We start from the raw sequence: 18,548 nt of genomic DNA on the forward strand, positions 1-18,548 counted from the left end.
AGGTGTGTTAGGTAAGTACATATATGCTCACGTATTTATTATGATAATAAAAGTACTCTTAATCGTGCCTGGTACATCCCCTAAATGCAGCGAAGGCGGCAGTGAGGTCACGGGCTCCATAACGCCCCTGCCACCGGCCGTAAACCTTAAGTGACATCACCAATAACTGTATTAGGCCTAATAATAATGGGGTTATGATATGTGTGAAGTAGTCTCTTGTAATATGAAAGTTTATGGGGACTTTTCTTATCATATAAAGTAAGGATAAAATGAAGTACCTTTTAAATACTAGCTTTTAATTGGTTTAAAATCCCTGTCGTGACCTCGCTGCCGCCTTCGCTGCATTTAGGGGATACCTCTTGGCAGTATTATTAGGCTTATTAGCACTCGACAAGGGTATTCTGGAGTAGATACAAAGAAAGGCGGCACCTTAACACATTCAAAGGGGTGGTGTCAGCCCAATTACTCCGTAGCACGCACCACGTTGCAAAAAAGGCCGCACACCTGTGTGTGTGGTTGTGGGTGCTGTGTGTGTGGTTGTGGGTGCGGGGTGTGCGGCCTTTTTTGCAACCCACGTGGCACGTAAGTCTTTTACAGCCACGATGAACACCACGAGCAAAGCCGGCAATGAACATCAATTGATACATACCTAAGGAACGTCGACAAGTTCTGCACACTAGGGACGCGACACCATCTGTCACAAGGCATGCGATTCTACTCCGTACATTAGATGCGTATGTACCAAGCCTTAACTAACAACATCCCATTAGCCCGTCTGGCGAGCTCATGTACACCTGGTCGTAACACCAACTTCATTACGCAGCAAGCATTGCGCCTTTAATGTATGCAGTCATAGTTCAAAACAACTCGGCCCGTCCAACTCAAAGTCGACCACTTACTATACACATAGATACAACATGCAGACTGCATCATAAAATACGGACAATGCCCAGGTGCTCCATAGTCACGACCCTGTGGCTTCAAGTTCCCATGTTCCAACGGGTCAAGCAGTTTGAGGTCCAGCCCGTATCGCCCCCACCAGCAACGTAAATATCAATGCCATGGATATTGAGACATGGTTACCCGTGGCTGATCACATCATTCAGCAGAGCCAATAGTTGTTCAGCCGCGAACGGTGATATTACAAAGGGCTTGGCAGCACACCAATTGATGCCGTTGCAAGGCGTGGAGAAAAGAGGAGCGCCTCCATAAAGCATCAAGATGATGCTTGTTGTTTGCAGGAGCCCAGGCACGGCAACACGGGTACCAGTCTGCCATTAGTTATTAGCGCATAGAGTACGGGACCTAGTAACAGTCACCTTTGTGGTCGCACGCATGTGGCGCCCGCCATTGCTTGTTCAAATCCCTGGACTAATTTACGAGGTGGCATGGGTTTGTTTGATAGACGTCGCTGTCATGCGCTAACTCGTCCTACTCCGCGCCTTTCTCCTTGTTTCTTGTACATCGGCCTCGTTTTCCTTTTTCAAAAAAGAAACAACCACTTCCCGGCTCACCAGCTCCCATCTCCTGCCTGCAAATTCGTCTCACTCCGTCGCTCTTCAACAGCTTCACCCGCGCTCCTCGAGTGCTTGTTTCCTCCCTCCCGTCAAGCCGGCTCTCGATTTGTCGCTCCACTCGTGCTGCAATCCCCACGTCAATTTCCCGGCGTTGCCCCTCATTGACTTTCTCACCAAGCATATCAATCAATACTCAATACCCTCCGCTCCCCGCCAGAATTTCGCCGCCGGTAAAGACGTAACTTCTCGCTCAAATCTTCCGACAGTCGATAAATCTGCCAAGATGTCTGCTGGAACCGTTCTCGTCACCGGGTAAGCCCCCACAATCCGAAGACGTGACCACTTGGCCCTCCCGAGCACTCTGAGAGACGTTTCCATCGCCAAGTCGCAACCGCGGGGCACCGTGTGACCCCTTGATGCCACGGTATCCGCCTCACGTCCAAGACCGGCCAGCTAACTTGAACCTGTTCTACGCACCCTGCAGTGGCACCGGCTACATTGGCTCTTTCACCAGCTTGACGTTGCTCGAGAACGGCTACGATGTCGTCATCGTCGACAACCTTTATAATTCCTCCGAGGTCGCCCTCGACCGCATTGAGAAGCTCTGCGGCCGCCGCCCCGTCTTCTACAAGGTCGACATCACCGATGAGAAGGCCCTCGACGATGTCTTCGCCAAACATCCCTCCATTGATAGCGTGATTCATTTCGCGGCTCTGAAGGTAAACAAAAATCTCTTGCGGCGCGGACTGCCACTGAACCACTCTGTGTCTCTTGATGACAGCAACTAACCATCTCCAGGCCGTCGGCGAGTCTGGCGAGATTCCCCTCGAGTACTATCGCGTCAATGTTGGTGGCAGCATTGCCCTTCTCCGCTCCATGGAGCGGAATAACGTCACCAACATTGTCTTCTCTTCATCGGCTACCGTTTACGGCGACGCTACCCGATTCCCCAACATGATTCCCATCCCCGAGCATTGCCCCACTGGTCCTACCAACACCTACGGACGTACCAAGTCTATGATTGAGGATGTCATCAGGGACTGCGTCAATGCCCAGAGGAACAAGCTGAAGAAGGCCGGCCAACCATACGAGGAGTGGAACGGTGCCTTGCTCCGATACTTCAACCCTTGCGGCGCGCACCCAAGTGGTATCATGGGCGAAGACCCCCAGGGGGTCCCGTACAACCTGCTGCCGCTTCTGGGCCAGGTGGCTACAGGCAAGCGCGAGAAGCTTCTCGTCTTTGGCGATGGTACGTCGTGAAGCATGCGATGCAAAGTCCACACTATCACTCTTGTTGCTAATAACTCTTAGACTACCCGTCCCGTGATGGTACCGCCATCCGTGACTACATCCACGTTGTCGACCTTGCCCGCGGCCACCTTGCTGCCCTCAAATACCTCCGCGAGAATAAGCCCGGTGTCAAGGAGTGGAACCTGGGCTCTGGCAGAGGCAGCACTGTTTTCGAGATGATCAAGGCATTCAGCGCCGTGGTGCTTGGGGCAGACGAAGGTAAAAAGCTGAATCACGAGGTAGTCGCCCGCCGACAGGGTGATGTCCTCGACCTCACAGCCGATCCATCCCTTGCCAACAAGGAGCTCAATTGGAAGACGGAGCTCGGTATGGAGAAGGCGTGTGAGGATCTATGGAGATGGGTCAAGAACAACCCTGAGGGGTACCGTCAGCAGCCCCCGGCTGAGCTCCTGGCTGCTATCAAGACACCATCTTCTTAAAAATGGTGTTTTTTTTTGTTGTTGTTGTTGGATACATAAGGGAATGGATGGGACTATACAAGTCGGATACTTTGATGATGGATGACCCCAGTTTAGACTGCATTTGAGCAGGAGATGATGGGTGAATATTTACTTTTAAATAAAACTCAAATTCAATTAATACGGGGTTCCGTTTTGCTATTGTGCTATTTTCTTGTTTACTCGTTGCCTTACTCGACACTAAGGAGAAGCTTGCCCTTGGTCTTGCGGCTCTCAAGATCAGAGTGAGCACGCCCAACTTCCTTCAGGGGATAAATGTCATGGATGGCAATTTTAACCTGGCCAGAGGTGATCTTTTCAAATAACTCGGCAGAGTACTTCTCCAGATCCCTCCTCTCGGAAACATAGCCGTGAACCTTTGGTCGCAGAAGCGTGACATTTTTGTCAGAGAGGCGAAGGATGCTGAAATCAGGCACCGGACCAGACTACCAAAGTCACACAAGACATTAGCCATCCGATTGGCAAAGGAGGAGATGCACAACACACTATGCCGCGGCCCTTTTTTTTTTTTTTTTTTGCAGAAAAACTCGTCACTTACAGCGTTGCCAAAAGACACCAGACGCCCCTTCAAAGCAATCATTTGCAAGTCGGCGTCGAACGTGGCCGCGCCCACGCCGTCGAAAATGGCATCCACGCCATGTCCGCCCGTAATCTCATTCACCCTCGCAACCACATCGTCCTTGGAGCTCACCGTCCACTCGGCGCCGAGCTTCTTGGCCAGGTCGCACTTCTCCTGCGTGCTGGCGGTGCCAATCACCTTTGCCCCCAGGCTCTTGAGCATCTGGACGAGCAGCTGCCCAACACCCCCCGCGGCGGCGTGCACAAGCGCCCACTGGCCCGGCTGCACGTTGCCGGCCTCTCGAATAAACGTCCACGCCGTGAGGCCCTGCAGGAACGAGGCGGCCGCCTGCTCCGTCGTCAAGCCGGCCGGGATGGCGATGACCCCGGATGCGGGGACGGCCGTGTACTGCGCATAGGCCTGCGAGCCCATGTACACGACCTTGGTGCCGACGGGCAGGTCGGTCACGTCCTTGTGGTGAGACACGACCTCGCCGGCTGCCTCGCTGCCGAGGATCACGGGGAGGTTGAGCTTGTAGAGGCCGCTGCGGAAGTAGGTGTCGATGAAGTTGACGCCTGCAAACTCATTCTTGACGAGGACCTGGCCCTCCTTGGGGGTAGGGACCGGCACGTCCTTGTACTCGAGGACTTCGACGCCGCCGGTTTTGGAGACTTGGACGGCCTTCATTGTGGCTGGGACGGGGGCCATGCTGGGTGGTTTTGGGGCGGGCTGGGTCTGGGAGTATGAGCAGGTTGTTGGAGCTGATGGGTGAGGTGGGAAGGATGATAGTTGCCGGCAATGGTGGGTATAAGTCGAGGGCGACGACACTGATGAGGTGATGGCGGGGTAGGTCAGTGGTGGTGGTGGTGGTTGATGATGGCAGACGGGGGACGCGAGGCGCAACCAATTGCTTGTGATGATGGGACAGGCGCGGACGATTCGAGGTCTGTTTAAGATGAGAAACGACATGAAATTGTGTCCATTATGTAAACCATGTGTCAGGATGGTATGAGAGAACGGGATTTTCACTCAGGGAGGGGACTTGCAGAAGCCCGAGTTAGTTTCACCGAGCCGTAAGCCATTGGTAAGCAATATGTTGGGTTCAGTGAGGGGCAGAGCTCGATTTCCGATGGCTGTCCATTGATGTGTATGGAGGGGGTAGGGAGCAGTCCAATGCGGTTCATGATGTGCAACACTGGCTGGATTTCAGGGTTTTGCATGTTTCGGCTACGGATTGGGGACTACACCGCGAGAGCCGACCGGAAGTCGAAGCTATGAGGTGGTTCAATCCCACGACTGGCCGATGACTCTACTGGTCGTTTGATTTTGGGGGAAAAGACTGAGGAGGCACGAGAGTTTGGTCTGGAGCCTTGTCGGCGGCGGTGGCTCAGAGTCAAATCAATGGTGGATGAAATTCCACCACTCATCAGACCAAGTCTCACGACACTTTGGAATTGCAAGGCCAACGCGCAGTGTATGGCCATATAATCTTATAATGATGTCAATTCTTATAGATGCCTACACGAAAAACTCACAAACCGCCTTGACCACGTCGCCAGGCGCCTCCTCTGGGATGTAATGCCCGCTATCAACACTATACCCATCCACCGCAACCCCCTCATCCACAACCTTCCTCCACTCCGCCATCGCATCGAAACACTTCTCTATAATGCCCTTCTTCCCCCATATTATCCTCACGTGAGACTTGATCAGTCTTCCCCCCTCTAAATCCGCCATCTGCTCATCTAGGTCCACCGTCGCAGCGGCCCTGTAGTCGTTACACATGGCATGCACCGTATCCTCATCTTCAAACAGCTTCACATACTCCTCGTAGCACGCCTCGTCGAAGACATCTAACCGCTTCCCATCCTTCCCGCCCATGTACAGCTCTGCAAACTTGCGCGGCGTGGCGGATATCAGCGTCTCTGGTAGCGGCGCCGGCTGAATCAAGAAGAACCAGTGGAAATACGCAGTCGCGAATTCTTGACTGGTAGCTTCGTACATGGATAGCGTGGGGCAAATGTCGAGGAGTATGGCTTTGCGTACGTGGATGGGATAATCGACGAGGAGCTTGTGGGCGACCCGGGCGCCGTGGTCGTGTGTGCACACAAAGAACGTCTCGTGGTTGAGGTGGTTCATGAGGGCTATCATGTCCTTTGCCATGGCGGATTTGGCGTAGGCCGCTATGGAGGGCGGTTTGGATGATTCGCCATAGCCGCGAAGGTCAGGGATAATGAGGTTGTACGTGGTGGTGAGGTGTGGGACGATGCGATGCCACATGTGACGGGTTTGCGGGAAGCCGTGGAGGAGGAGGAGTGGGGGAAGCGGTGATTCTGGTGAGGTCTGAAGACCTTTGATGGTGACGGGGGGGTCGGCTTGCGTAGTGATGGAGAAGGCGATGAGGCCGTTAAACATGGTAATGACGTTATAAGGGATGCGCACGCTTTGCAGAGGAGTCAATTTAAAAATAATGTTTCATGTAATTTCCCTCCATCAAATCAAGTCTAGCAATAATATGTAGTACAGAACTGAATTTCTTGACGCGCTTGGGATGTGGGTGATTGGCCGTGTTGGTGTTGAGTGTTTTGATGTAAAGATAGGTACGGGTGATGGAACATGCTGATACAAGTATCAATGTTACCAACACCTCTCGGCCCTCGAGTGTCAGTTGTGGTTATTTGATGCTGAGCTAACAAAGGCTATGCTGTCAGCACGGGCTATAGTATTATAACACTAGAGCACTAGATCTTTCCTCCTTTCTTTTCAAGTTCTAAAATTTCACAAATGAAGTGTATGTAGCCCGGCAGCGCACATTAACCACTACCCAATATGGATAATGTATATAGAATCGACGGGATGCTATTTTCAATCGAGGTTATAAAGGCATCCTAGGCACCTTGTTTCATGATAACCCCTGTTCTCGGCACCAATGCATCGAGCGATGATCGGTAACGGCTCAAATGGAACATGGGCTGGATAGCATTAATCTGCGCCGAGGTTCTATTCGATCTGGAAACGATTCTGCGAACCAGCCTTGCCGGGCCACGCAAACGCATCCGCAATCACTACGACTAGAGGCGAGCTTTGTGGCGGGACTTTGGGGCTGTGCAGCAGAGGCCGCGACAACACCGCACTCACATCACCAATGAATAATGTTGCTGCAATGCTTTAGCACCAGAGAACACCAAATGATGTTTCGATGATTCAATACGTAATTGCAAGGGCAAGGTTTATTTGGTTCGGAGGCATACAGAACCCGAAATAGTTGATATCGTCACGGCAGTTGTGCCTGATGAGGTTTCTGGCCAAAGGTCAAGGCCAACGAGTCTGAGTGGAAAATACCAACCAATGAGAAGCCCAACTTCATGCGGCGGCGCCAGGCTTATCCAAAATTATCTACCTTGCTGGGTCCTCGTCCCCTTGGTATGAGGCCTGAAGACCCGTGTAGACGGCACGCGAAGGTGGGACTTGCAGGCCCGGATGACGGCTGGGGCCATGGAAGTGTTGCAAGCCACGGCATCCAGCGGGGCCCCGAGTCCGATTCCGGGCGCTCGAAATGGGATTATGAAGTGGTGACTTGGGTGGGTAGATGGGCAAGGGAATGTGAGGAGTGGATCGTTTGCGAAGAGAAACAAGGCCAAGCTGAAACCATGACAGGGGGGTGTGCCACCGTTGGCTGTGTTTTGCTGGTGACGTTGAGCAGCTGAGGGGCCAAGAACAAAAGAATAAGCAAAGGAGGCTGTCGCAGCAGGACGAGACGAATTGAACAAGTATTTTTGGCATCTGGCCGTCGTCATAAAATGCAATTTTGTAACACGATAAACCGTCAAAAGACTCTTCATTGTTTGGTGTCTTTTTACTTGCACGTGTCGTCGCTCTTTGTCTCGGACTCTGCCAAGACTTAGCTCCTTCCTTTTTTGAAAACCCAGGCACAATCGAATCTGACAGCTCCAAGCTTCGTCAACATCAGTTCAAAGTCAACCATAGTCATCCCGGCCGCATCATCCGCGAGTGCATCGTACATCCAATGCGGCCCTCAAGCGTATAATGCCGTTCCTAACGCCAACCGATCGCCAGCGGCGCATTATCCAGCTCTCGCAAGAATGGGGAGTCCACCTACCTCCAGCTACGGCACCTCTCACGAGACCCCACAACCCGCCCTCATTTTGGACACCAAAAGATGACGAAGTAGCCGAGGATCTGATGCAACGACGAGCGTCCGAGCTCTCGCAGTCTCGGCGTCAAAGTAGTTTAAGCAAGGCGTTTTCGTCCAATAATTTGAAGAAGGGCAAGACCTGGGATACTCGCGAGGTGCTCGAGGTGCTCAGTTCGTGGATAGCCAATTCAGGGTCGCCGGGTGTGGCGGAGGCGCTGATGTCGAAATTGTCTGCGGCGGGCGTTGACTTCAGTGGAAATCAAATAAAGCAAAAGGGCGGTATCTTAAACCGGAGAAAGAGTGTCGAGACCTTTGTTGATCGCTTAAAATTTCTGAAGCTTGCTGTCCAAGGCAACCAGTATGAGATGCTGCAGGTATTACTCCCGCACGCTGACGGATTCTCCATCGATCAGGCACTTGCTCCTGCTATACGCACTGGAAACACACGAGTTGCCGAGTTGCTATTAAGATATGGAGCCTGTGCTTCCCAAACACCTGAAGGCCAGGACGCCTTTCGCCAAGCCTGCGTTGTTCCGAGCCAGGCGCACATGATTGGATTGCTATTGCGTTCGGAAAGCCGACCAAACGCGGCGTGGACATCAGCGTGTATGTGTGATGCAGCAAGATCAGCCTGTCTAGAAACCGTGTTGCATCTTAGCAGGTCGACGGCGGATGGCAACCACAATCACGCTGAAGCCTTGAAATTGGCCATTACACTTGGACGACAAGACATCGCATTGGCGATAATCATGGGGAACCACCCGCCACACGGGCCTGGGCTAGACGAGGCATTCCAAATCCTTTATGAGCACCCATCACTCGACCCAGTGACAAAACTTGCCACGGCGGAATTGCTTCTATGCGCAGGGGCGCAGGGCGATGTGTTGTCACAGGCCCTCGAAAGTGCATGCGAAACACAGTTCTACGAAATGGCAAAACTCTTGGCTAGATACGGCGCATCAATTGAATACAATGATGCCACCGTGCTGAAGACAGCGATCGCTCGTGGTCAACTGGACTTGGTGAGCTCTCTGCTGACTGATTCAGCCAAGTTGAGCCCTGCTTTGGCATCCAGTTGTGTGACTATGATTGCGAAGCAAGCGCCGTTTGAGACGCGAGCCATGGTTCTTAGTTTGCTTTTGCGGAAAGGTGCAAAAGGGGTCGCATTGGACGATGTGCTCATAGACGCGGCTGAAGCCGGCGACATGGAGTCTATTGACTTGTTACTAAACCCCGTCTATCCAGAGTCCACCCCTATCACCCCCAATGGTTCGAACAACACTTGGCTCTCGAACGGGAGACCACGCCATGAGGTCGCCTCCGTTGACCATAGATCTGGTGAAGCTTTGCGAACCGCAGTGTCGCGAGCCGACGCGGCCATGACGGATAAGATTCTTTCCGCTCAGCCAACGGCTAAAACTTTGTCAATCGTCTTCCCTATGTCCAAGAAGCTGTCGCCCAAAGACCGCTATCGAATGGCCCAACTGTTCTTGAAGAGATCATTGTCCGGCCCTTGTCTCCACGCAGCGTTGCATGACGCAATCAATGAAGATGCTTCACAACGGGACAATGCCCTGATCAAGCTCCTGTTGGAGCACGATGCTGATATCAATTTCAGCCACGGCCCGGGACTGGCTGCTGTCATCAAGCAAAAGGATATCAAACTGCTCGGGTCACTCTTGCATAAAGCATCGCCACAAACTGCTGCTGTCCACGTGATGGATGTCATGGAGGTTTCAGACCATAGGGAGCGTTTTGAGATGATGTCAATGCTGATTAACGCTGGTGCTGTAATTGGGGCTCAGGAAATTGGAACCGCGCTGTCACAAACCCTTTCCGAAAAGCCCGTCGATATGTCGCTGTTACGACTGTTATTGCAACAAGGAGGCGCCGACATTAACCTGCTTGAAGGTGCGATGGCGAAGAAGGCGGTTTCGAACCCAGATCCAAAGGTCCTGGATATGGTCTTTGCAAACAGCCGACCATCCCCAACAACGGTAACCTGCGCATTCAATGAATTTGCCCCGCTTCCATCGACGGAGGGTAAGGCTTGGAAGCTGCGCGCCATCTTAACCAAGTCCAAGCACAAGGAAGATTTGAACTGGGTGCTGGTACACGAGGTCCAGTCACTATTAAAGACGAATGCTAGCAAAGCGTCGTTGTCGACATTGAAGATTCTGCTCGACAGCGGTGCAGATCCAAATGCCTACAAAGCCGCTGCCCTTTGCCATGCCGTCATTGGCGCAAACGTCAAGATTACCGATATGTTACTGGAATCAAAAACACCCGCTTCTGCCGCCGCACTGGGGGCAGCGCTTCCGCATGTACTTCGAATTACTGATCCTATGGAGAGACTGACTCTCACTAAAAAACTCGTTGATGCTGGTGCGCATCCTCTCGAAATCAACAGAGCTTTGGTGCACGCCATCACTACGTACCCCGAGGACGTATCGCTACAGAATGCCTTGGCGGCGGCTGCTGATACGTCGGACGGTGAGGCACTGTCACTGTCAATATCGAAGGAATCACCTGAAACGATGGACCTGCTGCTGTCGAAATCACACTCTTCTCTGGAAACTCGAAGTGCCATGCTTGTCAAGGCCATGGAGGTCAAAAACCGAACGGCAAGACATCACATGTGTAAGAATCTGTTAAGACTTGGCGTGTCAACAGAAACAGCATCCAGTGCTCTGCTAGTAGCAGCCAGAGACGGGGATGTTAATCTTGGAGACTTACTCATGGCGCACGGCGCGAGCATCGCAACCAACAATGGCCAAGCCATCATCGAGGCCTGCCGTGGAGGTTCGGCAGAGATCTTAAGTGTGCTCTTGAAACAGGATGGACACACGAACAAAAGTATCATGGAGGCTGGTTTCCAGGCTGCCACCGAGGTTCGAGATCTGAGCAAGCGCGCTGTCGTCTTTGAGCAGTTGTTGAAGAAAGGCGTGACTGGTGACTTGGTGGATGCCCAACTACAATCTGCGGCTCGATATGGCGAAGACGGCCAAGCGGTATTGCGAGTGCTACTCGCTGCTGGCGCGGACCCCAACTTTAACAATGGTGAATGCGTTGTTGCCGCCACGAGGAGCGCCTTTATTGGCAGCCTAGAATTGCTACTAGGACTCTGGGATGAAGGAAGCCACCAGGTGTGTAGGCATATCGCCAATCTACGGTGCTGTCTTTTGCTAACCTTTTCACAGAAGAAAGTTTCTCAGCCCACGTTGTCGAGATCGCTCAAAGCGTGCTGGAACCTGAGTCGTGATAGCCGATTCCAAGTTGTCAACGATCTCATCAAAGCAGGCTTGCGGCCCACAGACGATATGCACATTGCATTAAATGAAGCCATCAATGAAGATGATCCAGAAGAACGGCTTGTCAGGCTCTTGCTGAATCACGGCGCGTCACCAGCAGCCAATGGTTGCAAGACCCTCGTAGATGCAGTGAACAACTCTGCCTCGTCATCGCTGGCACTTCTCCTGGAAAAAAATCTGTCACAGGAAGACATAAGCCGTGCTTTCAATCAAGCATTCACTACTGAGACGTTTGCCAAGTGGTTCACCGACCGCGGCTATGAAACAGCCAATCTTCTGTTGGACAAGGGAGCCCACGGTGCATCCCTTAGCGGTGCATTAGTTCTTACAATGAGGAACTCTACAGTTGAAACTGAGATGTTGGCTGACAAATTTGTCACGTTGCTGATCAAGCATGGCGCAGACGTGAATTACAACAATGGGGAGCCACTTCAGCAAGCGGCCTCCAAAGCAAATGTTTCGTGGACAAAGCAGCTTCTAGAGTGTCGACCAACTATTTCGACATTGTCGCTGGCATTTCAATGCATCTTCGACACGGCATTATCTCAAGATGAGGTGCTTGATTTGTTCAAAATGTTTGCAGAATACAGGGACGGGGACGTCAGAATTGATGTTTTAAGCAGCCAACAGGGATCAGAGCCCGTCCTTGTACGGGCCATTTCGCAATATCCGAGATCAACGACTATTCTAGAGACTTTACTTGATGCCGGTCTCTACCATGATCAAGCCACTACATACAAGATTCACGCAGATGTTGACGAGGAAGAAGTCATGACACTTCTGACATGGGCAATTTCACAGCCCCAAAAGCGAGTTAGCACCTCCGTGATTGAGCTGTTACTTGCTCGTGGTGGTAAGGTCCCTTCGCAGCAAACAAGAAGAACCTTATGACTGACTATTAGCACATACAGCCAAAGTAAATGCGGAGACGAGTTTATCTCGTACTACACCACTCATGCTTGCTATCCAGACCCGACGACCTGATCTTGTCAAGATCCTTCTACTTGAAGGTGCGGAAGTCGACGTCTTGGACTACTTGGGAAGAACACCATTATCCATGGCTACAGACATTGGAGGCGATATCTCGGCACAGATCATGTCACTCCTCCTCGCTGCTGACCCCTCTAGGGACGATGGCTCCCTCCACAACGCCTCCCGTGACCTCAACCTGCCCGTCGTCAAAGTCCTGGTCCAGTCCGGTCACGATCCTGATTTCCCCAGTCCTTTACACGAGGGACGCAGTGCTCTCGCGGAGGTATGTCTGCATGGATCAAATAGAGGCGAAATGAACGCGGATCGCGAACGCACTATGCAAAAAGTCATGACGTTCCTCATCGACAATAAATCTGATCTGTCGATAAAGTCAAATGACAAGACTCTCTTGCAGTTGTGTTTTGAGGCCTCTGACCCTGTTGCTACGACACGATGTTTCCTCAAATCCGGCATGTGGAAGCTCATTAACAAACCATTCAACTTTTACACCTCGGAAGGATACACCTACTCCCCCACCATGTATATCAAAAAAATCCTCCCGCAAACAGACATTTATGATGCCCTTCTCAAGGTACTCAAGGCCAATCGCGCCAGCGATGTCTACTACGCCGTATCCGGGGCACAACCCCCTGACGCGATCGGCCTCCCCGAAGACATGGCCGTTCAGGAACGAGCTCGCAAAGCCCGTCTAGAGCGTCTCGCAGAAGAAACAGAAGACTTTTCCATAGTCATGGCTCGAAAGCGGGAAATTGCGTCCGTTGAGCAGCAAATTCTCGCCCAAAAGGCCGAAATGGAAGACATGCGCCGTCGCAAGCTACACAATGAAGACATTGCCGCCGTACGGTCCAAAGCCCAAGTCGAAGAATCACTCGCTAGTGCCGCTCATACCCGCAGGCTGCAAGAGCATCACTCACTTGCGGAATCATCCATCTCACGTAGCAGAGCACTCGCAGCTTCAGAGCTGGAGGCCGAAGAGGCAAGACAGAGGAAGGCCCTGGAATGGGAGACAAGGCTGAATACAGAAAGAGTTGATAATGCGCGGGCACTGAGCTCGATTAGGATCAGTGAGAGGCAGGAGGTCGAGAGGATTGATAAGGGTGCGGAGGCGAGGATAAAGGGGCGGCTAGAAGCGCAGAGTAAATTGGTGGAGAGTCAGGAGAAGTTGGCGAAGAGGTTGGCTGATGGGCCAGGTGCCGGCATCAATGATCCGAGAAGACAAATTGGCTATGTGACGGAGTTGAGTTAACTGTATCATGGTTGGATTATGGAGTTTGGGATTTGGGAAGATTGGTACTATGTGGAATGGCTTGCGCAACCATACCAACATTGGCGTCATTCAAAAGATATTGTAATGTCTTTTATCATGTGTAGGCAAAACCGTTGTGTAGCGGGCGTTGTATCGTATTAAATATTAGAGGCGCGCCCGCCAATCGCACCTTCATCCACGCTATTCCTCAAATCAACCGAGAGCCCTAATTCCTTTTGGCGAGCAATTATTTTAAAATGAACCATTTTCCAGCACGGTTATAGCTATGAAATCGTCGTCTCTGCGACGCCACGTGATGTGAGCGATTTTCCTCCGAAAATTCCAAGTTGTGCCGTCCACGACATTAAGGAATGTAAACTCAATAATGCTTCACGTCTTCCCTTTCCTAAACCCCCAATTGTCATTGATTTTCAATAGCTCTTGGATCTATGACCTGGTACGACCAGTCCGTGCTTGCTCCGCACTCGTTCTTTGGCAAGGGTATCAACCCCTCGACTCAACTGCTCCCATATTAAATCCAATTTAATCCCGAGTTCTTTCAAAGAGTTCGAGGCGTTCTTGGTAGTCTAGTTCTTGAGGCACGTGGCCGTCGTCCTGCAGGGCATGGTCAACCTCCTCGCTCTTGGAATTTTGCAGCTCTGCTACCCGTGCATCCGTTGCTGCTGATGTGAATATTCGCACAACATAACAGTGCTTTGTCTGTCCGATGCGGCTAGTACGTCCTGCTGCTTGAAGTTCGGACGTCACATTCCACCATGGGTCGATGATAATGACTCGATTAGCGCAGGTAATATTCAGTGATTGTCCGCCCGCTTTTAAGCCTGAAAGCTATGCTGATGATAAGCATAACGAGCAGTCTAGGATAGGGGAAGCTGGTAACTTACAAAGACGTTTGTGGTTGGAGATTCCTTGAAAATCTCTAAAGCTTTCATCCTCTTTTGGGCACCCATGCTTCCGAAATGGTATACAAATCCAATACAGGCATGCTTAAGCATACTTCCCAGCACTTTGGCGGTAGTCACATTCTGAGTAAACACTGTGATTAAAGTTGTTAGCGAAATAGTCTTAAAAATTCACGTCTCTGGGTGGTGTTACCGATGACTTTGTCGTCTGGATAGTCAGCTCGCCAGCTTAATAACACGGCCATTGTAGTCGTCAGTCGGGAGTTTGGTACCATCGAAAGCCCTGGAATGGTATAGCTGGAGGTGAAGAAGCCAATTTGGTCCTTCTTTCGCGCCAAGGTGACCCTGTTATCGTCGATATCCGGATAATTTTTAAGTGCTAGCGCCAAGTCCACCTCGGCTGGCAATGTCTTCAGCTCCTTAGCAGATTCGAAAGGCATATTACATCCATCTGCAACGCAAGTCTGTATGAAAATAAATACAATGCACAAATACTGGAAATAACTCGCGACTTACTAGTGGAATAACGGCAGGCGTTTTGCAGAGCCTCGCGGATCGTATTATTTGCCAAAAGCAAAAGCCACAGTAAATATGATCGCACTAAAATATTAGGATTATTTCCTATACGATTGAATTGAGTTGAAAGTACCTTTGGTATTATCATTGGCATTTGCGGGTCAGGTGCATGGCAGTTGATGCATTCCATATCCCTAAGCCCTAGTTCGTCCTGAATTGCTGCAAGGTGTTCGTCGAACTTGAACATGCCCCCAAATGCAGCGTTAGTATAATTTCCCATTTGAGTGAGCCCGGATCTATATCTTTCTAAGCTTGATTTTGCCTCATTTTGAGAAAGAATTTGTTGAAGAACTGTTTTAGTGCCCGTAACTTGCTGTATTCTATCGCGAAGTTCCTGGATTTGGGACGCCTCTTCTAAACTGCGCAAAAGTCTCTCGATGTTATATGGATGTGAAATAAGACATCTCAAGTACATATTTCTCTTTCGTTGCTTTTCATTTATCTCTTTTTTCTCGGACTTAGATGGTGTAGCTTTTGACTTGCTATTACCTGCTTTTTGGGACTCTTCTGTTTTGTCTTGTTCATCATCGGTTTCAGTCATTTTGCTTGAAGACAAGTTTTTCACAAATCTAGTAGGGTTAGCTAATTTATACTCAAATGTTGGGAGATAAATAAGCCATACGTGTAGATAGCTTCTTCCTCAACTGTCAGAGGAACCCATATGTCGTGCATCTCACTGGGAGGAATAGGGACAATCGAGTGACCAAGAAACGTGTCACGTTTGGTCCTGCGACGCGATTAGTTATAAAAGCAAATGTATGTAATCTCATCTCACACCTTCGGTACATGAAGATCGAAATTAAGGCCTCAAATTTCTTATTCGCTTTATTCTGCGGGTGAGCGTACCATGTTAGTGTTTCAGAGCTGGATCGTCGAGGCTAACTGCTTACCTCGTCCATGTACTTTTTGACAAAGGACTTTTTGTGCTCTTCTACCTCAAATCCTATAAATCGCAAATAAGGTATAAACTCTTATGCATATATTTAGCTTTTTTCATCTTTTAAAAGGAGCAGACCGGATTTTCTTTACCAGTAGCAGAGTTTGAGAGTGGTGTTCCAGTCAAGGCCCAACTGTGTTTCGCCATCAAAGCGCACATAGACTGCTTGGCTACATGCACGTCAACGTAAATTTGTTGATGAATAATTAAAGGGGCAGCTTACTGAGACTCTTCAAGTTCTTGATGCTATGCGCCTCGTCTAAAATGATCCTGTACCAATTTAAACCAAGTATTTCGTCTTCGCGCTCGTCGCCACTTTGACATCTTCGAAAGTACCCTTGGACTTCTTTCGTTGTTGTAATACTGCGTACCATTTAGTAAAGGTATGGGAAAGATGAGTTCGGTGCTAGATGGATGACTTACACTATCATTAGATTTTTGTATGATGCGGCTGGTGCATGATTTTTTGACTGATGTATCATAGCAAACTTTCTGATGTCATCGCTACAATGCTTCTTGACCTCCTTTAGCCATTGGTTCGCAATGTCAAAGTTTGGTACAATGACCAATGTGCCCTTGGTGTAAGTTTCCAAGTCTTCAGCTTCCGGGGGATTCCCTACCACACAAGCCAGGCTTGTAATAGTTTTGCCAATCCCCATTTCATCAGCAATCAATCCGCCAAATGGCTGCGCTCTAGCGCACTCTCTTTTGACCATCCAAGCTGCTGCGGTTAGTTGATATCCGTAAAGAGCAGTTTCCATCCCCTGTAGCAGCCAATTTCCAGACATTGCTTTCACTTTCCTGTATCCGAACAGCTTTACCGCTTCCCTGAGATCCCGATTCTGGGTCTTGGTTCGACGAGTGTCTGCTCCCTTCGGAATACTATCTCTTAATAAGGCAAACTGTTTCTGGTGCGTATTCGCATCAATCTCTGGCATTGAAACTGGCGGCTCATCGCCATCAAATCCACCAACCACTTGGTGTGTGAGGCTGGCAAATATATTCGATCCAGAACTAGTGTTGGTTGTTTTCGATCGCTTAGATGCTTCTCCATCGGTAGCTTCTGCCTTTCGTTTATTTCGTCTCTTCTTTTGTTTCTTTTGAGCCGCTTCATCTTGCTTCTTATGGAGCCTGGCAATGAACTCACGAGCAGTTTTTGCTGGCGCGGCTCGCTTTCGTGAGGGCTCCTCGGCCGCAGTTTTGGTAACTTTGGTTGTGATTCTGTCTTCATCTTCTGAGCAGTCAAAATCACTGTCATTTTCATCCTCCAGCTCAGTATCGCTAGATTCTTCGCTGTCGAGGTCGTCATCTTCCTCGTTTTGTTGGTATTTGTTATTAATGCCAACTTGTTCTCCATCTGCGCTAGACAAGGCGACATTCTCTAGCGTTGTTCTTGGCCGAGAGTCAGTCACATTCTTGGTCACAGTGGAAGATGATATATTTTCGTTTTCATTTTGTTCCTGTTTAACGTCTTGCAGAGGTTGGACTACGTCGCTGTTACTTCGAGGATCCTCTGCGACTACATTTTGAACGGCGATTTCGTCGTCTGCCTCGTTCTCCGTGCCGGGCTCTTTCTTGACATGTACCTCACTCGTGTCTCGCGCTTCATTTTTGTTTTGACTGTTGGTCTCTGCTGAGCTCGTTGTAGCTCCGGTCCACGCTTGAGCATTGTTGAGAGCAGGTTTCGAAATAGGTGTTTGAGAAGCGAGTACCTTTCGGTGACGATGAGCAAAACGCCGATAAAGGCTCAGATGTCTGGTCAAATGGAGACTTACCAAGAGTGCTGGGGCCACCGTAGCGTCGGGTTCTATCTTTATCGTCTTGTCGGCCTCGGCCATGATGACCAGCTTAGTATAACTTTAAGAAAGCAACATGAGAGAAAAGGTGATAGACAAGTTTTCTTTTTGGGAGGTATGAATTGTGGCTCTGTTTCTGAAATTGGGCAGTTTTGTATCAGGAGCCTTCGCAAGATGGCCAACTTGGTGAAAAAGCACGAGTATCCCTTGGTCTCTTGGGAGCAGTTGGGGAGGAAGTGCGTTGATTGAAGTTGAGATGTAGTATGTGGAATCAAAAAGAAGAGTTTAAATACCAGAAACTTGAAACAAACGGCAGGCATGCCAGCTGGCAGAATAGCTGGCAGCTGTTATCATCTTTTGTTCCTAGTGCCAGAGGAGGGAGGGAAAATGGCCAGTTAATGCCAAAGCGGGTTTGAGGTGTGCTCCATGAATGTGTATGTCGAAACTGAAAAGAAGCCCAAAGGTAGGGGTTCATTTTTTCTTTACTGGATTCTGATTCATATATGCCAAATAATAATACGTGGCAAGGATTATGCCCATGATGTTTGCATCCCCAACAGGCAGGCCATTCTATAGGGTAGGCATCCCTACCTCGGCCTTTTTTGGCTTGACGACCAACGAGTCAACGACAAATTGCCAGGCAGTAATCGTCCATCATTCAAGGACAACTCTCGCATGCAGCCACACTCTGATCTCTGGCAAGATAATTAAATCCATGGTGGAATAGCCGCTATCACCAGTTGTCGCTTGGGGTCCCTAGCGCAA

At 50.1% G+C, this 18,548-nt stretch overlaps 6 protein-coding genes across 6 annotated transcripts; 2 read left to right on the plus strand and 4 right to left on the minus strand.

Annotated features, from left to right (window-relative positions):
• The first annotated feature begins 1,472 nt into the window (after positions 1 to 1,472).
• GAL10_2 (UDP-glucose-4-epimerase) lies at positions 1,473 to 3,414 on the plus strand. Its single transcript, XM_007810187.2, has 4 exons — positions 1,473 to 1,829; positions 2,002 to 2,236; positions 2,316 to 2,766; positions 2,829 to 3,414. The coding sequence occupies exons 1-4, from the start codon at positions 1,801 to 1,803 to the stop codon at positions 3,245 to 3,247; spliced, it is 1,134 nt and encodes a 377-aa protein (XP_007808378.1). The 5' UTR covers positions 1,473 to 1,800; the 3' UTR covers positions 3,248 to 3,414.
• Positions 3,388 to 4,866, minus strand: J3458_019089 (uncharacterized protein). The gene is made up of 2 exons (XM_007810188.2): positions 3,825 to 4,866; positions 3,388 to 3,711 (listed from the first exon to the last, which is right to left on the minus strand). Exons 1-2 carry the CDS (start codon positions 4,812 to 4,814, stop codon positions 3,457 to 3,459), a joined length of 1,245 nt encoding a protein of 414 aa, XP_007808379.2. The 5' UTR covers positions 4,815 to 4,866; the 3' UTR covers positions 3,388 to 3,456.
• Positions 4,867 to 5,363: 497 nt separating this feature from the next.
• J3458_019090 (uncharacterized protein) lies at positions 5,364 to 6,260 on the minus strand (the record flags this gene model as incomplete). The annotated part of the gene is made up of 1 exon (XM_066121402.1): positions 5,364 to 6,260. One exon carries the CDS (start codon positions 6,258 to 6,260, stop codon positions 5,364 to 5,366), a length of 897 nt encoding a protein of 298 aa, XP_065973759.1.
• A 1,550-nt stretch (positions 6,261 to 7,810) lies between these two features.
• J3458_019091 (uncharacterized protein) lies at positions 7,811 to 13,903 on the plus strand. Its single transcript, XM_007810189.2, has 3 exons — positions 7,811 to 11,147; positions 11,202 to 12,165; positions 12,224 to 13,903. Exons 1-3 carry the CDS (start codon positions 7,893 to 7,895, stop codon positions 13,549 to 13,551), a joined length of 5,547 nt encoding a protein of 1,848 aa, XP_007808380.2. The 5' UTR covers positions 7,811 to 7,892; the 3' UTR covers positions 13,552 to 13,903.
• On the minus strand, positions 13,696 to 14,914 carry J3458_019092 (uncharacterized protein; the record flags this gene model as incomplete). The annotated part of the gene is made up of 3 exons (XM_066121403.1): positions 13,696 to 14,400; positions 14,457 to 14,608; positions 14,668 to 14,914. The coding sequence occupies 3 exons, from the start codon at positions 14,912 to 14,914 to the stop codon at positions 14,095 to 14,097; spliced, it is 705 nt and encodes a 234-aa protein (XP_065973760.1). The 3' UTR covers positions 13,696 to 14,094.
• A 1,492-nt stretch (positions 14,915 to 16,406) lies between these two features.
• Positions 16,407 to 17,825, minus strand: J3458_019093 (uncharacterized protein; the record flags this gene model as incomplete). Its single annotated transcript, XM_066121404.1, has 2 exons — positions 16,407 to 17,699; positions 17,763 to 17,825. The coding sequence occupies 2 exons, from the start codon at positions 17,823 to 17,825 to the stop codon at positions 16,407 to 16,409; spliced, it is 1,356 nt and encodes a 451-aa protein (XP_065973761.1).
• Between the last annotated feature and the right edge of the window lie 723 nt (positions 17,826 to 18,548).

Source organism: Metarhizium acridum (genome assembly GCF_019434415.1).
Source record: "Metarhizium acridum strain ARSEF 324 chromosome Unknown scaffold_555, whole genome shotgun sequence".
Classification (NCBI taxonomy): Eukaryota; Fungi; Ascomycota; class Sordariomycetes; order Hypocreales; family Clavicipitaceae; genus Metarhizium; species Metarhizium acridum.

Bases quoted from the DNA above. Each gene is read 5' to 3' on its own strand.
- J3458_019091 (XM_007810189.2), top strand. From the start codon at position 7,893: ATGCCGTTCCTAACGCCAACCGATCGCCAGCGGCGCATTATCCAGCTC. The intron at 11,148-11,201 runs GTGTGTAGGCAT...ACCTTTTCACAG, and splicing joins GGGATGAAGGAAGCCACCAG to AAGAAAGTTTCTCAGCCCAC. The intron at 12,166-12,223 runs GTAAGGTCCCTT...TAGCACATACAG, and splicing joins GCTGTTACTTGCTCGTGGTG to CCAAAGTAAATGCGGAGACG.
- GAL10_2 (XM_007810187.2), top strand. From the start codon at position 1,801: ATGTCTGCTGGAACCGTTCTCGTCACCGG. The intron at 1,830-2,001 runs GTAAGCCCCCAC...CGCACCCTGCAG, and splicing joins GGAACCGTTCTCGTCACCGG to TGGCACCGGCTACATTGGCT. The intron at 2,237-2,315 runs GTAAACAAAAAT...AACCATCTCCAG, and splicing joins TTCATTTCGCGGCTCTGAAG to GCCGTCGGCGAGTCTGGCGA.
- J3458_019089 (XM_007810188.2), bottom strand. From the start codon at position 4,814: ATGTCGTTTCTCATCTTAAACAGACCTCGAATCGTCCGCGCCTGTCCC. The intron at 3,712-3,824 runs GTAAGTGACGAG...TGACTTTGGTAG, and splicing joins TGGTGTCTTTTGGCAACGCT to TCTGGTCCGGTGCCTGATTT.